Raw genomic sequence first — 18,760 nt, forward strand, 5'->3', positions numbered from 1 at the left:
TTTAGTTTTTCTAGACAGTTTTTCTGTGTGGCTCTGGCTGTCTTGGAACTCACTCTGCAGACCAGGCTGGCTGCCTCTGCCTCCTGAATGCTGGGGATTAAAGGTGTGTGCCACCACTGCCAGGCCCAAATGGCTTTTAATATGCTGATTTTGACCAACACTGCTCATACTTAAGTGTTCCACAAGTCTCAAAACAATGCAGTGTCTCATTCAGCAGACCTGAGAAACTGCATTTCTTCTTTTGTTTTTCCTTTTTCCCCCCTCGAGACAGGGTTTCTCTGTGTAGCTTTGGAGCCTGTCCTGGAACTCGTTCTGTAGACCAGGCTGGCCCGAGATATGCCTGTCTCTGCCTCCTGGGTGCTGGGATTAAAGGCATGCGCTACCACCACCCGGCTGCTTTACATTTTTTTATTTGTGTGTGTGTGTGTGTGTGTGTGTGTGTGTGTGTGTGTGTGCCCGCGCTCGCTCGCGGGGTGGGAAGCATGTTACAGCGATGGTGTGGAAGTCAGAGGGCAACTTATGGGAGTTGATTCTTTTCTTCCACCATGTGGGTCACCGGGATCACACCCAGGTTGTCAGACTTGTGACATAATCCTTTACTTTCTGAGCCATCGAATCAGCCAGAAACTACATTTCTGGTCAGTTCCCAGATGCTGCTGCTGCAGGTTTGTCGAATTCATTTAAGTAGACAAGATTCTGGAGCCAGGTTTCCCGAAGGACTGACAGTGAGATCTTTGCAAATATTACTGTGCCTCACTTTCATGGTATGCAAAATAAAGCCCAACTCGGTCCACACCTGGAACGCACCTTAAGGTAGGAGTGACCCAACTATGCTGCTATTACCGCATTCTCTAGAGCAATGAAGTAGGGTGCATACGTGAATGAATGAATAAATTTGGCCACTAATTCTTTCCTGGGTAGCTAGAGTTACGACAGGGCCCATTGATGGGGAAGAACGCACCCTCCCAGAAAGTTCTCTCCACCCTCTTGGTCAGGAGGGCCCCGAGGGCCCGGAAGCCTGCAGGCGGGCGCTCAGCGGACCAATGGGGCTGCGGGGAAGGAGGGGCTAGCGCCCGCCAGCCCTTTCCGTCCGCGGCCCCGCCCCCTTGGAACGTTGTGACGTCGGAGCATTCCACGGTTGCTACATCGTCGCGAGGGGCGGGGCGCCTGTCAGGGAAGCGGTGCGCGCGGGTGGCGGGCGGGCTGGGGCTTCTCCATACAGTGCCAGCGCCAGCGCCAGACCCGCCCGCACCCCGCGCTCTCCCTCGTGCGCGTCGCCTCTCCAAGGACTTGCCAGCACGCACTCCTGCTCTCTCCCGTGAGCCGTCGCAGGATGGAGCTGCTGTGTTGCGAGGGCACCCGGCACGCGCCCCGGGCCGGGCCCGACCCGCGGCTGCTGGGGGACCAGCGTGTCCTGCAGAGCTTGCTCCGCCTGGAGGACCGCTACGTGCCGCGAGCCTCCTACTTCCAGTGCGTGCAAAAGGAGATCAAGCCGCACATGCGGAAGATGCTGGCGTACTGGATGCTGGAGGTAAGGCCCGGACCGGTCCCTTCTCCTCACCCCACCCCCACCTCCGGCACTGGGCAGATCGAAGTTGCCCTGCTGAGGCATCACGATCCGGACCACAATCTGCAAGATGCTTTGGCGGCCCAGACTTCAGGGGCCTGGTCTTTTCACACAGGCACCCTAGCCAGCTGCCTGTGCCCTGTCCCTTTCCTCTCCGCAATCCTTATCGGCTTCTTCTGTGACTGCCAGTCACTTGGCACTGTAACTAAACTTCACTTTGGGTCGGGAAAGCAGGCTAAGGGCCACTGTTTCCCCTCTGGCTTTTCTCGGTGTCTCCTGCTTCCTTCCTCTCCCGGTGTGCTCGGAGAGCGCGTTTGGAAAACCCTGGACTCGACCGCCTTCGCCCCAGAACTGGTTCCTGTGTCTGTCGCGGGGTTCTGGCGGGGGGAAGCTGGTGGGGGTGGCGCGCGCTCGGTTCCGGTCCACAGGGAAATGAAAAGTGCGGGAGACCGCGGCAGGAGTTCCCTCCCTTCCCCTTGGGAGTGTGTGTGCAGTGGGTGGTGGTAATGAGGGTAAGGTCCCAATTCTCTCTAGGTGACCCTTCCGTCCCCCTTCCGCTCGCCGTGGGGGGAGGGGAGCCTGGAATCCTTCGTGAGCAAGGGCTCCTCTCCTTCACACCCCCTCCACTCCGGGGTGGGGAGGAGGCCATGCAGAGGAAGTGGGGGGGTCACCTTGGGGAGGGCGCATCCTCCTCGGTTATTGATACTTGTAAGTTTATCCCCCTCTCTTTATTTCTTTGCTCCACATTCCACTCTCCCTCCACCCCCCACGCTGGTGTGTTTCGCTTGGTCCTTCCCTAGTAATGACTCGTGCGCCATCCCTTAGGTGTGTGAGGAGCAGCGCTGCGAGGAAGATGTCTTTCCTCTGGCCATGAACTACCTGGATCGCTACCTGTCCTGCGTGCCCACCCGAAAGGCGCAACTGCAGCTCCTCGGTACGGTCTGCCTGTTGCTGGCCTCCAAGCTGCGCGAAACCACGCCCCTGACTATCGAGAAGCTTTGCATCTATACGGACCAAGCCGTGGCTCCCTGGCAGTTGCGGGTGCGTGTGGAACCCCCCCCTTTGCCCCCGCTCTCAACATACTGTCGCCCTATGTACTAGAAAAAGGAACGCAAGCTCACCCCCTCACTCACCAACCCTCCCCTCGCCCCGGGCCAGGTTTTTTGGAAAAGAACTAGGGTGGGACAAAGGCCATGTAGTGTGGTAGCTGTGCTTCAGTTGCAGGCTTAAAAACTAAACGAACCCCCTTCCTCTGACCATAGTGAGGTTCCACTCCTAACTCGGTCTTTCCCCCAGATAGCAACAAGTCCCTTTGCCGGTCTGTACACCAGTACTTTGCCTCTGGGTTTACACAGCCACTGTGAGTTATTTATTGGCGGCAGCAGGGCATGTCTGCACACCCCCACCGGAGTGGAATGTGCTTCACGTGGGGGAGGGGGCTGCCTTGCATGAGTCTTTATCCCCGTGTGGACTTTGTGATGGAAAAGCCTCCCAGAGCTGATTAAAGCCAGGCCCTGATTGCTGGAAGTGCTGAGGTGTTTTCATCCCTCTCCCTGCTTGCCCCAAAGACAGAGCCCCTTCCCCACCCGCCCTTCCTTGTCTTCTGAAAAACTGGAGCAGCTGCCCTGGGCCGGTGGAAGGATTTCTCCCTTTGCTGCTTAGCCAAAGGCCAGAGACAGACAGGGAGCTGAGCTGCAGCTGCTTCCGACGTGATAATGATGCCGGTCCCCTGGCCCTCCCACTCAGACCAAGGGCTTTCATAACCCTGTGGGGAGCTGCTGTCACTCCTGTGGTTTGGGAAGTGGCTCCTTGGGGCCTCTTGCTGGGAACTTGGGCTGGGCTCCTCCAGGCGGGGCAGAAATCGGTTGGGTTCTGCCCTGCCCCGGAGGAGTCAGGGAGGAGGTGGAGGAACTGTTTGGATCTGGAAGAGAGCATGAACATCATCTCCCACAGGGTCTGGGGGAGAGGGTGGGTGAGCTGGCACCTCCCTCCACCTTATTCTGTGGCTGGCCAAGCCTTCCCTGACCCTGAAAGGAGTCTCTGGGCCCCATCTCCTAGGGAGGAGGGCAGCAGGCAGACTAATGTGATTGGCTGGCTGGGAAGCTAGGGTACTGGGGCCCCTGACTGCTGTGAGTCGGGGAACTGGATTCCTCTTCCTGTCAAGCAGCTCTCACGGATGGGAGGCCTGAGTTGGGAATCTGGGAGGCCCCACAGCTCTTTGTGATGAATCTAGTAGTTTCCAGAGCCAGGGAGCAAGATGTTTTTGAGGGACTGGGGCAGGGAGGTAGGAGAGTTCCTCTTTGTGAAGAGATTAGGGTGGTCTACACGAGTGTGTATGAGGGGGAGTTTTTCAGAATAGGCAAGTCCTTCTCCTCGAGGCCTGCGCTGTGAGTGGCCTGCGGTCAGAGTTGTGAGGGACCTCCAAGAACTCCAGCAGTCTAAGCCCTTGCACAGCAGAGGCTGAGGCCCAAGAAAGGAGGGGAAAATTCCAACTGCACGGCACTGACCAGAACGCCTTAAAGCCGGGGGTGAGATGTATGCTGCCAGCCGTGATGTTCTGCAAGTTAGGGCTGGGCTTCTCGTGTCTGGATATAGGGGAGGGTGGCCACCTTCCCTCAGTGAGGACCTCACACACTCTAGTTGCCTCTTGCTCCCATGGAGGCTGGATGCTATTGGTTACCAGGGCAAGTCTCTGTGCCTTACTTCTGGCTCTAGCCCAGGTTTTTTTCTGTAGGGTTCCCTAAAAAACCTGGGACTGACACCTAGGTCATGGGACAAAGAGAGGGACGGTTGTTGCTGGGGTCCTGGAAGAGGTTGGGTGGGGCTGACATTTCTACCTCATTGAGGAGTCAAACCCATGAGTTCCTTCCTGAGATAAAACAATGAAGAAATCCTCATGTGTGCAACTCGGAAATGCAACTCAGGCCAGCACTGGGAACCCCAGACAGATGGGCTGGGGTTGGGGCTCCTAGCCTCCTCCTAAGACCTCTCATTGGTTATGTAGGTTTGGGCAGGTTCCTCAGGGGTCATCTGGATTCATCCTGTTTGGCTTGGCCTCCCTGTCTTGAGACAGGACCCACCCCTGATGTCCCACAAAGGGGCTGTGGGTGGGGTTGGGTAACCTCCCCTTTGAGGAACCTCAGGAGTGCCTTATTCGCATTCTGTCTCCTTAAGAGACCCGCCTGAGATGCAGGGATGGGGAGGGACGGGCATGATGACAGTGAAGACAGCCCTCTTTCTGAAGTCCTTAGCTTAGAATCGCCTTCAACTCCCGCTGGCCTCAAACTCGGGAGGACCAGGAGGGATGTCATGTCATTCCAGCGGCCAGTGATGATGAATGGATGCTCGAGTAACCGCCCCTAGCTCTTGCCTGCCCTGAGCTCCCCATTCCACGGTGCCAACCCCTGCAGCCAGAGGCAGAACTGTGGATCTTCTGTCAGTCTCACCCCTTTTGCCAGCCACTGACTCCATGCTCATTCCCCAATCCCCAGGAATGGGAGGTGCTGGTCCTGGGCAAGCTCAAGTGGGACCTAGCTGCTGTGATCGCACACGATTTCCTGGCTCTGATTCTGCACCGCCTCTCTCTGCCCAGTGACCGACTGGCCTTGGTCAAAAAGCATGCCCAGACCTTTTTGGCCCTCTGTGCTACAGGTAAGAGCCTTGGACACATGCTTTTCCAATCTGAGAAAATCAGGATTTGAAGAAGTAGTAACCAGGAGATTGTTTCAATACTCAGAGCTATTTATATAGTATCTTGGTGATCCTGGGATGGAGGTGAGGCACTGTACAGTGAGAAGTGACTTGCCTAAGGTCTCCATCCCAGGGTTTTGGGCACTCTAGTTCCTGACAAGGTCCAGCCTGGGTAGATGGAAATTTTGCTGTCCACTCAGATCTCAGAGAAGGTTGGGTGGGGTAGAGCGGTTCACTGATGGTGTGCATGCCTCAGTCAATTGCCAGCACCATGCACACACTCCAAGCCCTCCCCTTGGCTCCGAGACACCCCACCCACCACTGGGGGTTCCCAGTATGCTGTATTCAAGCAACCTGGCATGTTATAACAGGGACTAGGAAGTATAAGATAGCTCTTCTCATGGTCCCCTCTCTTTTACAAGATTACACCTTTGCAATGTATCCTCCATCCATGATTGCTACGGGCAGCATTGGGGCTGCTGTGCAAGGCCTAGGTGCCTGTTCTATGTCTGGAGATGAGCTCACAGAGTTGCTGGCAGGAATCACAGGCACCGAAGTGGTAAGTCTCAGGTCCCATTCACAAAAAGCAGTGCTATCCCTTGAATCCCCAGAAGAGGGTGGCATCCACCCCCACCCCACCCCACCCCCGATTGTACAACCTTGCCTGCTTCTGTGGCCTTTCATCTCCTGCCTCTGGAGAGGACTGGGTGGGGTGAAGGACACTTCATGGAGCTGCCCCTCTCTCGCCAGGGGCGGGGGACTTGGTGTCAGATGCAGGGCTGCTCTCACACCCTTGCCACATCCTCTTGCCAGTTTCTGAGAACTAAAAACTCGATTCCTGGGCTGGGCTGTGGCCTAACCTCCCCAGACTTCCCGGTGTGCAGGGGGGTGGCCTGTCCTTACACCTGCCTGTTGTCACTGACTTTGTTGTTCTTCCTAGGACTGCCTGCGGGCCTGTCAGGAGCAGATCGAAGCCGCGCTCAGGGAGAGCCTCAGGGAAGCTGCCCAGACGGCCCCCAGCCCTGTGCCCAAAGCCCCCCGGGGCTCTAGCAGCCAGGGGTCCAGTCAGACCAGTACACCCACAGATGTCACTGCCATCCACCTGTAGCTTGGGACAGGCCCCCTCAGGTGGCCACCAAGCAGAGGAGGGGTCACTGCCACCCCCTCCCTTCCTCTTGGAACAATCCATGCCATATCTGAAGCCAGAGGGGGGCCCTTCCCCTCACAAAGCCCAAGGGGCCAGGTCCTGCCTATCCCCACAGTGTGCACTAAGGGGCTGGTTGGCCATGAGGGCTCTGCATGGCCAGTCAGCTCCTCCTCCTTCCCACCTGACCAGCTTGGCTGTTCTGGGCCATGCTGGTCAGAGAAATTCAAACAGGTAAAATCCATGCACCAGCATTCCTTTTTGAGTCCCTCCTCTCCCTGGGGCTCTAATCTTCTCAATTGCCAAAATGCCCCAGTACCTTCCAAAGGTGCTGCTCCTGCCAGGGTCAGTGCGTTTGGATTTGGGTCCTTCAGGCATCCTGATAGACACGCATGAAGAGCCAAATAGATGGCTGCCGTATAATCCATGCTCCCAGCTGCTCTTAGAGGGAACAGCCTAGGCCTTGGTCAGAGGGGCAAGAACCTACAAATTCTAGCTTTGCTTCCTGCTTAGCTTCTGTAATTGAAGGGTCTTGAGGGGTGCTGGTGGTCATTTTAATTTATTGCTTTGAATACAACTGTAAGAGGGTACAGTGAGGCCTGTACCCCACAAGCGGTGGTAACCCTGGAGGTTGCTATTTTCTTCCCCTCTGCTACTGCTTTGTGGTCCAGGAGCTGCTACAGCCTGGGTTGGGGCCATGCCTTCCTCTCCTGAGGCTCTGCACCTCATCTTCCAGCAGAGAGTGTAGGCAGGGATGGATGCTCTGGAGGTGACAGAGCCTATCTGGAGAGGTCAAGCCCTGTTGACACAGGTCTTTCCTTAGGCCACAAGGTTTGGGCTGGTGGCCCATTTCTATCATGCTGCCTTAATAAAGATTCCGGAATAAAGCTGGCTTTGGCTCTTGCAGTCCCTGGGATTGTGTGTAGAGGTGGGGGAGTGGGGAGGTGTGTGTGTGTGTGGGGGGTCATGAGTCAGCTAGACCTGTGCACTTCTACAGATTATGGTATAAAGAGTAGCCACCATACCCAAGGACTAATGGGAAAACAGGGCTGGTCAGCTTTATCTGGAACAAACATTTTGTTATACTGCGGCATGGCGGTCTATTCCTGCAATTTTCAGTAGTACTCAAAGGGAGAGGAATACGTTCTAGGCTAGCTTGTGCTACATGGCAAAGTTCTGCCCCAAAAAACACATGGTTCAGCAGCTGAGAGCCACCGGCTACCCCGAGAACCTGGAATTGACCACGACCACTCTAGTCTCAGGGGGTCTGATAGCATGCAGGCACCATGCTTGTATACGTTAAAACAGCTATGAACGGGGTAGAGTGTGTCTGAAAACACTTCCCCTGCTTCCCATCCTCAGTACTGCAGAGAGGCAAACTGCTGGAGATGTAACACGGGGTGTGATTTGGCTTGGCTGAGTTAGGTGTCGTTTTCTTTGCATTTACCTATTGTTTCCAAGATAAACTAAGAGTGTAAACAAATGTGAATGTCTTAATAGACTGAAACTTTCCAGATACATGAACTGGATTGTAACAGGTGAACCTTCTCCAGAGCAAAAGTGATACACAGGATGACTTGGAGTCAGTCAGCTGTGATGTAAGTGGGTGGGACATGGATGTGTTCCCCCATTTTTGGGGGGGGGGGGCAATGGGATAGGTTTTCACTGTATAGCTAGTCCTGACTGGCCTCAAACTCAGATCCATGCCTGGCTGCAACTAACATTTCATACAGATTTCCCCAAGCCATGAAAACAAATGAAGATTGTTCTTTGCTCATCAGCAAACAACAGGCATTGGACCCTGGTCTGTCAAGCAACCTAGAGCTCTCGGTGCTCAGAAAGCAGGACCTTTTCTGACTTACTGCTGTCTCGTCCTCGAGAAAGGGCCTGCCCCTGCCATGCAGTCTTCCCTGCAGTGACGGCGGCTACCACCTTTTCCATGGACTGCTGCTCTATGGCAGCAGCAGCTGCTGTCCCCCAAGGAGCCCATCAACATGTCACGTCAATGGTAGGCGGCTCGCACACACTTCCTCTTTGTGGAGAGCAAGGGAAAAGGCTAGAGAGACACTTGAGAAATAAGGGGTAGAGTGAGGGGTCTGTGGGACTAAGAACCCACTTCTCAGAACTGGGAACAGGAAAGAGCTTCGGGCGACTCCCACCTCTAGCCATGGGGCAGGCAGGCACCTCCAGCGACTGTACCAAACACAGAGCTCCAATAAATAACTGCCCTGCTTTATCTGCAACCCAGTGAGCTGACAGGGACTGCAGAGCAGCCATAGACCAAGTGCCAGCTGGGTTGTGAGGATGCTGAACTGGGGTAACTCTAGTGAGCTTCTGGAAGTGAGCAGGGACCAAAGCCTAGAACGGCAGAGAGCCAACCAGATCAGCCTGCCCAGGACCGACACCACAGGTGCCACCCAACCTCAGTGCCTTGACCCAGGTCTTTACATCCTGGGTAACCAGCTGGGGTCTTGGTGTCCTCCCAAGCCCCCTGGACCACGGCAGGTGACTGTTCTCATTCCATGGTGACGGGAACATCCTCCACATCTCTGGGGACTGCACTCTGAAGCTCACGCCTGATTTCAGGAGACAACTGGGGGTGGGGCTGCAGTCGAAGCAGTTCCAGGAGGGCCTCCTTCTGGTCCGTGGCCAAGTCGGCCTTGTAGCGCTGTGCCAACGTCAGAAGGCACTGGTGCCAGAGCACGGGCAGCTGGCGCTTCTCCGTTCGGAAGCTCAGAAAATGGAAGACCAGGGCGTCTAGCACCCGGTAGGGCAACGCGTACTTCTTATCTAGCAGCAGGCGCAGGAAAATGCTGTTGGCGCCGCTATACTCCATCTCAGCAATCTTCAGCATGGCCGCACTAGGAGAGAAGGTGGAGCCAGAGATGCTGGAGAAAGTCTTCTCCCCAGACTGACCCTTACCTACAGCCTTCCCAACGGCGTCACCACAGCTCCCCATCTACCCACTATGACACTCCTGGGATTCTCTGCACCATCTCTCCACAGCCAGCCCACACCTCCACCTCTGGCTTGGAGAGCCAGCAATCCCTATATTCAACCACAGAGTGCGTCCGAATGTCTCACCACCGCCACCTTTCATCACTTTCTTCCTTGCTATCCATTCACTCACGCCATCATTCAATTATTTCCTGAACACGTACTACGTGCCAGGCCCTAGGATCCTGCGCTTGAAGACCTTCTATGCTATTGGAGTATCATACACGCCTTTAGGTAACCACAGCTCATTCTCCACTCTTGCCCAAGCCCTGGCCTCTCCTCCTCCACCTCACCAACACTACCTGGAGTGCAACACCGGAATGGAGCACTTGGTGATGATGCTGCCCACGATGATGGCTTCTCGGAGGGTACAAGTGCCAGACTCGCACAGTGGGATCAGGATTCCTAGGCAGAGTCACACACAGTGACCTTTCAGTCTGCGGTGAGGGAGACGAAGCAGTCCTAGCCACCCCACCACCTAAGGATCACCAGTGGACCACAGCCACGTGCCACCCCACCACCTAAGGACCACCAGTGGACCACAGCCACCCGCCCAGCCGCTGACCCCCCTTCTCGCTCCCCTACTAGTGGGTTTTCACCTTTGAACCACGCTCCAGGCTTGAACAGGGCCTTCTTGAGTGCCATGTAGAGGTGAAAGTTGAGCCGTTTGTACTCAGCGATGTCATCGCGTACTCGGGGGAGCAGGACAAGGTTGTAGAAACGCTGGGCCATTCGTTCCTTCAGGTTAGAGGCAAAAATCCTGGCGGGGTGGGGGTTTCCGAGTCATAAAAGTGTCTGGCCCTTTAACTCTCCCGGTGGATGGTACATGTGAGACATTTTCTAGTTCAGAGAGGGGTGTGTGGGAAACGTGTATTCCACACCCTGGTCAGCTTAAAGAGGAAACACGTGGCAACATAGGATGCCCCCAAATCAGAGCAGTACGGTCTCTCTGGTGTTTTGTTTTGATTTTGATTTTCTGTCTGTGTGTGTGGACTGCATGTATGTCTGCACCACATATGTGCCTGGTACCCATGGATGCCAGAGGAGAAATCTAATTTCCTGGAGTTAGAGATGGTCGAGAGCCACCACGTGGGTGTTGGGAGCCCAGGGCTTCTAGAAGGACAAGTGCTATTAACCACTGAGCCACCTCTCCGGACCCTAGTGTTTTCCTTAAAGGTGCTGGTGCTTGAACCCATGGCCTTCTGTGGATGAAGCGAGGCACCTCGAGCTGCTGCCCCAGTCCAGTCTTTGCTGGCTCCTCAGCTACTTGCTCTCCTTCCCCATCACAAGGGATCCGAGCTCACCCAGAGAATCAGAATTCTCAAGCTACTCTCCCACACCAGGGCTGTGTCCTGGAAGCTATATAAGCCCTCCCCATAGAAGTCTACTATAGGACTCTGCCCTGAAATGCAAGAGGAGAAGTTAGGGACCAATAGGAGCAAGTCCAAGGGGGAGGAGGTCCATGGGCCCACCAATGGGATGGCTAAGAGAGGCAGAGCCCGCACAGCCACCCCTGCCCCTGCCCCACGGCACAGCCACCCCTACCCCACAGCACAGCCACGCCAGCCCATCTACACTACCTGGTGGCTTGATACATGGCAGCTGCTGTCCAGGCCTCGGGCTCAGTGACATAGAGGATTTGCTCCCAGTTGGACAGTGCAGGGATGATCTTAAAAGCTTTGGGCAGTTTCCCACTTCGGTACTTGGATAACACCTGGGGATGAGGGAGGCAAAACCCTCAGCACCCAGGGCTGAGGTCCTGGCCCGTGGCTGGCTTTTTACACGCTGCCTCACTTACCTTCAGAACAATCCCCAAAAGGCTCATTTTTCAGGTGACCAGTTTTGTGACTTCCAGGCAAGAGGCAGCGCAAGAACCTGAGCCCACCAGTTCTGCCTCAGTCACGTACCATGTGTGACAGCCCTCCTGTTAGGATAGCCCACCACACATGCCCTCAGAGCCCTTACCTCCCGAACTCCTCTGTAGACCTCCAGGACTCGGGGATCCAGCTGAGGCATAGGGAAGCCCGACACCTCTGACATGACCGTCTCCACCTCTGTCTGCTTCTCAGTCAGCTTCTCCATGATGATGTCAGCCAGAGTGCGCCTATGGAGACGGAAGGGAGAAGGATGAGGAGCTAGGGTCACTTTCCAGGAAGCTTTAAAGTCCCCTCACCCTGTTCATGGAAGGAACGAAGGAGGGAGGGAGGGAGGGAGGAAGGAGGGTAGGCAGGCAGCCGTGGGGGCACAAGCCTATAATCCCAACACCCAGGAGGCAGGCAGATCTCTGAGTTTAAGGCCAGTGTGGTGGTCTTCATAGGGAATTCCAAGTCAGCCGGGACTATACAGCGAGATCCTGTCTCAAAGGAAAAAAAGAGAGGTACAAAACAGGCCCAAACAAAACAGGAATGCTTCAAACTTGCATGTCCCCCTGCACAGGGCCACGCTGGTCTCTGCTATTGTTTCAGTGTTAGCACAAGAGCGGCTAGAAGTGAGCAACGTACAATTCCTCTGGACGCTGACAAACTGGGATCCTGCTGGGATCCTGCCTCAGCTCCCTCTATGTCCAATTAGCCACCACAAGCTGCTGCAGAGAGCGAAGGACCTGAGTTTCACCGCACTTAAGTAAGACAAAGCTAGCAGTGGTTGGTTAGTTAGGTCCTTGGACTCTGTGGTCAGTTCTAGTCAGGCATCACTCTGCTGTCCCCTGTGTGATCTTGGGCCTGTCACTTTACCCCTCTATGCCTCCCTTAGTTTCCTAGCTGGAAAGTGGTGACAGCAGTAGGAATAGCTTGTCCGGTCAACGACAGGGTTAAATGACAGACTGCTGTGGACCACTCAGAACTGTCAGTCTGGAGTCACTACGGATCAAAGGCTGCCTCCTCCAAATCTGGAGTTTTCCTTCCGCCTTGAAGTGAGCTCAGGGATTGAACTCACATCACCAGGCTTGTGTAACAAGCATGCTTCGCCCACTGAGCCATCTTGCTGCCTTCCCATCTTCAGCCTCTTTAAGGCTGGAGAGACTTCTCAGTGGTTAAGAGCACTCACTGCTCTTGCAGAGGACCTGGGTTCAGTTCGCATCATATACACAGTGGCTGTAACGCCTGTTCTCGCTCTTCTGACCTTCATGGGCACCGGGAATGCACATACAGGCAAAATACTCATCACATAAAGTAAGATGAAGAAATCAAAACATAAAACTTTAACATAATTACCACCATAGCAGGTTATAGTCTGCTAATGGCATCTTCAGAATTCACTGATGTGTACTTAAAATTGCCCCTCAGTTGGGAGTGTCACTTAGTGATTAGCACACAGGAGACCCTGGGTTTTAGCCTCCAGCATGGCAGGAAGTCAGGTGGCGGTGTCCGGACTTTCCAATCTGTGTCCTGTGGTCTGCAGGACACTGATGGGAGGCACTTTTTTTCCTTTGTTTTTTGTTTGTTTGTTTCTTTTTTTTTTTGAGACAGGGTTTCTCTCGGTAGCACTGGCTGTCCTGGAGCTAGCTCTGTAGACCAGGCTAGCCCAAACTCAAGAGATGCAGCTGCCTTTGCCTTCCGAGTGCTGGGATTAAAGGCGTGTGCGCCGCTGCAGCTGATGTGAGGTACTCTTATTTTCAGACACAGACACGGGGCCTGAGACTCAGAAGTTAACAACCTACCTAAGGCCTTACGGCTTTATTGGGGAAAGGGTGAACTTTCAGTCTTTCAACCTCTAGTTTGGGTGCTTCACAGTACCTCCAATGTGCCCCAGATTATGTGGCCTGATGGCTGTGTTCCCAAAGACCTTGGCCTGGTTTCTGAAGATGCCAGCAGCAAGTGCTCAGAGTTCCCTGAGTCCCTTCTTCTACTGTCCTGTCACTTACAGCATCTGCAGAAACCCATTTGTTTGTCCGAACATGAAAGAGCAGGTATGAGGTGGGCCCGAGAGCCCTCTGGGGACAGGCACACGGCCCAGATCCACACTTTGTGACCTCTATTGGAGTTGTCAGACACCCATGTGGGAGGGCGCTTCTCTCCATTCCACATACTCAAGCCACTCATCCCTTAGTCCCTCATCATTCCACAGTCATGACAAGAGACGTGCCACACCACACTCTGAAGGACTAAGGACGGCCCCATGTCATGCAGGGGTAGGTGACACTGGCTGAGGGCCCTTTGCCCTAAAATCACTCCCCTCCACTGGGCCAGACACATCTGCCCAGCATCTGCCCTCAGGCAATCTAAATACCCGCAGGGTTTAGAAGCAGCATTTAAACTAGATGGGGATGAATCTGTGCTTCTCCCCGGAGGCAGTTTACCCCTCTGGTGATATTTAGCAATCCCTGGGATAATTTTTCATTATCACTACTGGTGTCGAGAGGAGAGATATAAGAGACAGCGGCTAAAGGTCCTTAGGTTCTAGTAACCCAGCCAAAATGTGGGTACGGAGACTGAAAGCCCTACATTTAAGGAAGCTGAAGATCTGAGAGCGACATACCAAGAACAAACCCAACAGAATGGACCCCAGATATAAAAAGGAACCAGGTAACCCAGGAAGTTCTACATCAGATGGACATAAGGGGGAGAAACTTAGAGTCTGGGTCACACCCACTCAGAAGGTTTGGTCAGGTGGTATTTTTACAGCTGGCAATGCTCAGACCAAAAGCTGGCCAGGGAACTTACCAGCCTGTGGGAACTTTCTACCAGGGTCCACTGTCCCAACTCTGGAGCCCTACCTGATGGGAGGGTTCTTGTTCATGAACATTTCAATGGCGCGTTCATCCTCAGGGTCTACAACCACCTCTGCTTGGTAGTCTACCCCAGTCATTTTGGCTGCCTTCTCCAGGGTGGGCCACTCCTCATCCTCATCATCGGATCCATCCTGTGGCACTCCGGGCCCTAAAGAGGGAAGATAAAATGGTAAGCATGGAGGGCAGTGGCTTCTGCGTCAGTCCACTTCCGCCAGGTACTGCACGCCCAGGGTGTCAGAGACACACATGTGCGCAAGGAAGGAGCAGAGTTACAAACGATCTTTCTGCTCCCAGAGACTTGGAATCTTGGGGGATAAAATACAACAAATGAAACAGACAGAGTGATGCTGGTAAATAATGGTTGACATGCCATCCCCAGGGACCTAGAAGGATCCGTTCTAGTACACACGTAAAACCTGGTTAGTCCAGCTAACCCCAAGAAACAGACACTATCACTGTACCCAGTTCAAACGGGACAGGAAAATTGATGTGTCCACAGCGGGCAGTTTGCCCTGACGGTGCCTTCTACCCCACCATGCTGCCTGCACAGCAGAGTTGTATCATGTGCTCAAACTAAACCATGGGAGAGTATGTACCACAAGAACTTAGATTAGTACAGAGGGTGATGAGGCTTTGGATGGGCAATTTGGGAGCAAGAGTGTGTCTCATATCAGAGAAAGGGACTTTAATGTTATTAGAATTAAAGAGCCAGAGCCAGAAACAGGACCATAGGGCCCGAAAGGAAAAGTACAGCCAACCTGGAAGGCCCCAGGGCTAGGCAGTAGTGTTCAGTCTCTAATCAACCAATACACAAGTTACTGACTTGTAGCAGGCTTTCTTGGACCATCAGCCCCCAAACCATGACACGGAGACTTATTATTAACCAGGAATGCTCAGCCTTAGCTTTAGACTTGTTTCTAGCTAGTCTTAACCACCTAGCAGTGGCGGCGCACGCCTTTAATCCCAGCACTCGGGAGGCAGAGCCAGGCGGATCTCTGTGAGTTCGAGGCCAGCCTGGTCTATAGAACAAGATCCAGGACAGGCACCAAAGCTACCCAGAGAATCAACCCATTTCTATTAACCTATGTGCTGCCCTGAGGCTTGTTTACCTCATCTATGTATTGCCCACCCTGCTTTCCTGTTTCCTCCATGACTGGCCTATGGCAGGTTAGCCTTTTCTCTCTCTGAGCCCCAGACTCTCCTATCCCTCCTCTGCCCAGCTATTGGCTGTTTAGCTTTTTATTAGACCAATCAGGTGCCTTAGGCAGGCAAGGTGAAACAGCAACACATCTTTACATAGTTAAACAAATGCAGTATACACAAATGTAACACATTTTTACATAGTTAAACAAATACTCTATTCCACAATACTGACGTATGTAGTCAAGGATGACCTGGAATTCCTTGTTCTCCTGTCTCCACCTCCCAATTGTCAAAATTACAAACATGTACCACAAATGCCTAACATTGATCCGCCCCCCTTTTTTTTGGAGAGAGAGAGAGAGAGAGAGAGAGAGAGAGAGAGAGAGAGAGAGAGAGAGAGACTGATCATGTAGCTTTGGCTGGCATGGAACTTGCTCAAACTCACAGAAATCTGCCCGGCTTTTAAAACACCACATATATCTGGCAAAGCCCCTAGAAAGAGTCTAATAAACCAAAGAAGTTGAAATATTGCATAACTGCAGGTCATTTGTAACAGAATTGGACTAAGGGGTATACACAGCTCAGGAGAGTATGCAGAGCTCATCCAGTGAGAACAAGTATTATTATTGTTTTTCTTTAAATTTTGTTTTAGATTTATATATATTATTTTATCTGTATGCCTGTGCATCACAAGTGTGCCTGGTGCCCAAAGAGGTCAGAAGAGTGCATATGATCTCTTGGAATTGGAGTTAGAGATAGCTGTGGTCTGCCACATGAATACTGGGAACCAAACTCTGGTCTTCTGCAAGAACAAATGCTCTTTTTATTTTTCTTGGTTTTTCAAGACAGGGTTTCTTTATGTATCCCTGGCTGACTGGAAATGTAGACCAGGCTGGCCTTGAATTTGGAGATCTGCTTGCTTCTGCCTCCCAAGTGCTGGAATTAAAGGCGAGTGCCACCACCGCCTGGCTGAGAACGAAGTGTTAAGATCTGAGGACCAATTATTGAGAGTTTTGCTCTGCTCTCTGCACGCATCATGGTATGCTGCACATGCACACAAAATAAATAAATGTTAAAAAAAAACAAAAGAAGATAAGTGTTACGAAACAAACAGGGCAGAGATGCATGTGGACATCTGTGGGGTAGGTATTTTAGTTTTCGTATGTGTGTGCACACTTACATCACATGTGCAGCAGAGGTGACTCTTCAGTGGTATTCCTCAGGATCTGATGACCTCGTTTTTTTGAGATAGGGTCTGGCTGGGACTTGGGTTAGCTGATTAGGCTTGACTGGATGCCTGGTGAGCCCAGGAGATCTGTCTTCAACTCCCTAGCTCTGGGATTACAGGCTGCTGTGCACTGAAGTCAGAGCCTCCTGCTTTCAAAGCTTGTATTTGACCAACTGAATTATCTCATCACCTCCCTAGCCAACAGCAGAAACAGACCAAACAGGGTGCCGTTGATCTCTAGCTGTTGAACGGACCACAGAGGCTACAGAACACAAATTATGACGATACCACAGTGATTCAGGGGAGAGACCTTGGTCGCTTAAACAGGTGGATGTTTCAAGTTAATGGAAACTGATCCGGTTCTGGATATATTCTGAAGACAAAGTCATGAGGGTTTCCTGACAAATCAGATGTAGAGTGAGAAAGAGGAGCCCAAGATTCTGTTTTGAGCAAGGGAAGGCTAGTGTGCTAACAGACTCCATGGAGCAAGCAGAGAGACGTCAGGTAGACAGTTGGATATAAGGATGTCAGGTTACTGGACGAGCTATGGGAGAAAAAGCTGGGAGTACTCATCAAATAGACAGCTTCGAACTGGGGTCTGCTGACAGCAGCACAGGAGGATCAAAAGCCCAGGCCTGCCTTGGTCACAGCGTAAGTTCAAGTCCAGCATGAGCAACTTAAGGAGACACAGTATCATAATTAAATTTTTTTTTTTCTTTTAAGGGAAGGTATGGTATCAAACATGTATAATGCCACCACCTGGAAAGCAGAGGCAAAACCAGTAGTTCAAGGTTATCCTCACCTACAAACGGGGTTTAAGGCCATCCTGGGCATGAGACCCTACATCAAAACACCCAAAAGAAAGCAGGTAAAACTACTGTGGTCCTATGGCCATATTCAACTATCTCAATACTGCTTTTAGGACAAATAAGAATGAAAGACTAAGCAACTGGAGGTCAACATAGTTCCTCCCCAATGAGACAAGTATCAAGCGCTTTCCCACTCATCTGTGCCGCCCACCCCGACCTCCACCCCCCGCGCTTCTAAACAATACTGCTTTCTTTCCTCCGTTACTGGAACATTTCCCATTTGCTTTTCAGATCTTAGTTAGAAAGGCACGAAACATGGGAAACCTGTCCTGTAGAATTAATGGCGGGTTTTTTTTTTTGTTTTGAATAGGAATATATTCATTTTCTCTCACGCTCTTGCGTGACAGGACTATACCATGTAGGTAGCTCAGGCTGTTCTGGAACTTACTATGTAGCCCAAGAGGGCCTTCTTTTGCCTTAGCTTCTCGAGTGCTGGGATTACAGGTGAGCACCGCCGCTCCTGGCTGGAATATATTACTTCATTACCTATTTAATGTTCTCTGCCTTGGGACACACTTCCAGTGCTAAAAGCAGGGACGAGTATCTTGTTTATTTCGGTATCAGAACTACCTAAACTCTTAGCGCTGTTAAAAGCTTTACGCAGGGAGCCAACAAATACTTCACAAGCCCAGAGAATAAATATTAGAAGTTGATGTAAGCGATCACTTCCTGTTGGCTTAACTCTGAGGTTCCAGAAGCCAGGAGTGGAAGTGAAGGACCACGCGGGAAAGAAAAGCTGCCTCTTCTTTTTAATTCCAAACTAGTATCCGGATGGACTGCGTTAACCCGGCCCAACCCACCACTCCACCCCTTGTCACTCACCCAGCCGCGTGGCGCGCTCTCGTGGTTTTGCAGGCTGGTGTCCAGTCCCGTGTTCAGTCTCGAGCTCCTCTTGCTGCTGCCGGGCTTGCTGCAAAATCCGTCTGCTCAACCGGGGTCCCACATACTCTTCCTCCTCTTCGACCCCGCGTCCCCGCCGTTTGTCTCGGGTCCCCGCGCGCACTGCGTTCCCAGCCAGAATCTGCTCGGCCAGAGGTGCATGCTTCTCCTGATTCCCGGCCCCACGGGGCACCTTTAATTTGGGCATTTTTCTCGAAAAACTTGCCCACAAGGTCTACACGTGGGAAGCCGGCTTAAAGCAAAGACTGCGCTTGCGCCTTGTATTCCGGTGTCCAGGAGGTCACCGAGAGATCACAGCGCCTCCCAGCGTTCGGAGGCCGGAAGTTCCTCATATACCGCCATCTCTCGAAGATCTCCGGGGCCTGGAGCTGGACTCCCCAAATTCTCAGGTATTTTCATTGTCTGGAAGAGGTGGACGTCGAGTCACCGTCTCCAGAATTCATGAATGTAACGTAAATTGTCCTGTCAAAGCAAAGCGCGCCTTGGGGGCGGA

General features: G+C 52.7%; 2 protein-coding genes across 3 annotated transcripts in view; one reads left to right on the forward strand and one right to left on the reverse strand.

Annotated features, from left to right (window-relative positions):
• The window catches only part of Ccnd3 (cyclin D3), an 88,427-nt gene extending 81,134 nt beyond the window's left edge, over nucleotides 1-7,293 (forward strand). The window contains exons 3-7 of one of the 2 annotated variants that reach the window (XM_052745554.1): nucleotides 644-1,531; nucleotides 2,393-2,608; nucleotides 5,059-5,218; nucleotides 5,680-5,816; nucleotides 6,198-7,293. In XM_052745554.1, the coding sequence (XP_052601514.1) occupies nucleotides 1,334-1,531; nucleotides 2,393-2,608; nucleotides 5,059-5,218; nucleotides 5,680-5,816; nucleotides 6,198-6,365 (879 nt within the window). In that variant the 5' untranslated portion in view covers nucleotides 644-1,333 and the 3' untranslated portion in view covers nucleotides 6,366-7,293. Of the gene's footprint in view, nucleotides 1-463; nucleotides 1,532-2,392; nucleotides 2,609-5,058; nucleotides 5,219-5,679; nucleotides 5,817-6,197 lie in introns of those variants that run through there. The other variant, XM_052745556.1, reaches the window with a different exon arrangement.
• Nucleotides 7,294-8,039: 746 nt separating this feature from the next.
• Bysl (bystin like) lies at nucleotides 8,040-18,738 on the reverse strand. Its single transcript, XM_052745550.1, has 7 exons — nucleotides 18,190-18,738; nucleotides 14,113-14,275; nucleotides 11,364-11,502; nucleotides 10,979-11,112; nucleotides 9,998-10,158; nucleotides 9,701-9,803; nucleotides 8,040-9,262 (listed from the first exon to the last, which is right to left on the reverse strand). The coding sequence occupies exons 1-7, from the start codon at nucleotides 18,452-18,454 to the stop codon at nucleotides 8,917-8,919; spliced, it is 1,311 nt and encodes a 436-aa protein (XP_052601510.1). The 5' UTR covers nucleotides 18,455-18,738; the 3' UTR covers nucleotides 8,040-8,916.
• Between the last annotated feature and the right edge of the window lie 22 nt (nucleotides 18,739-18,760).

This window comes from Peromyscus californicus, unplaced genomic scaffold (genome assembly GCF_007827085.1).
Source record: "Peromyscus californicus insignis strain IS unplaced genomic scaffold, ASM782708v3 Scaffold_19__1_contigs__length_69161282, whole genome shotgun sequence".
Lineage (NCBI taxonomy): Eukaryota > Metazoa > Chordata > Mammalia > Rodentia > Cricetidae > Peromyscus > Peromyscus californicus.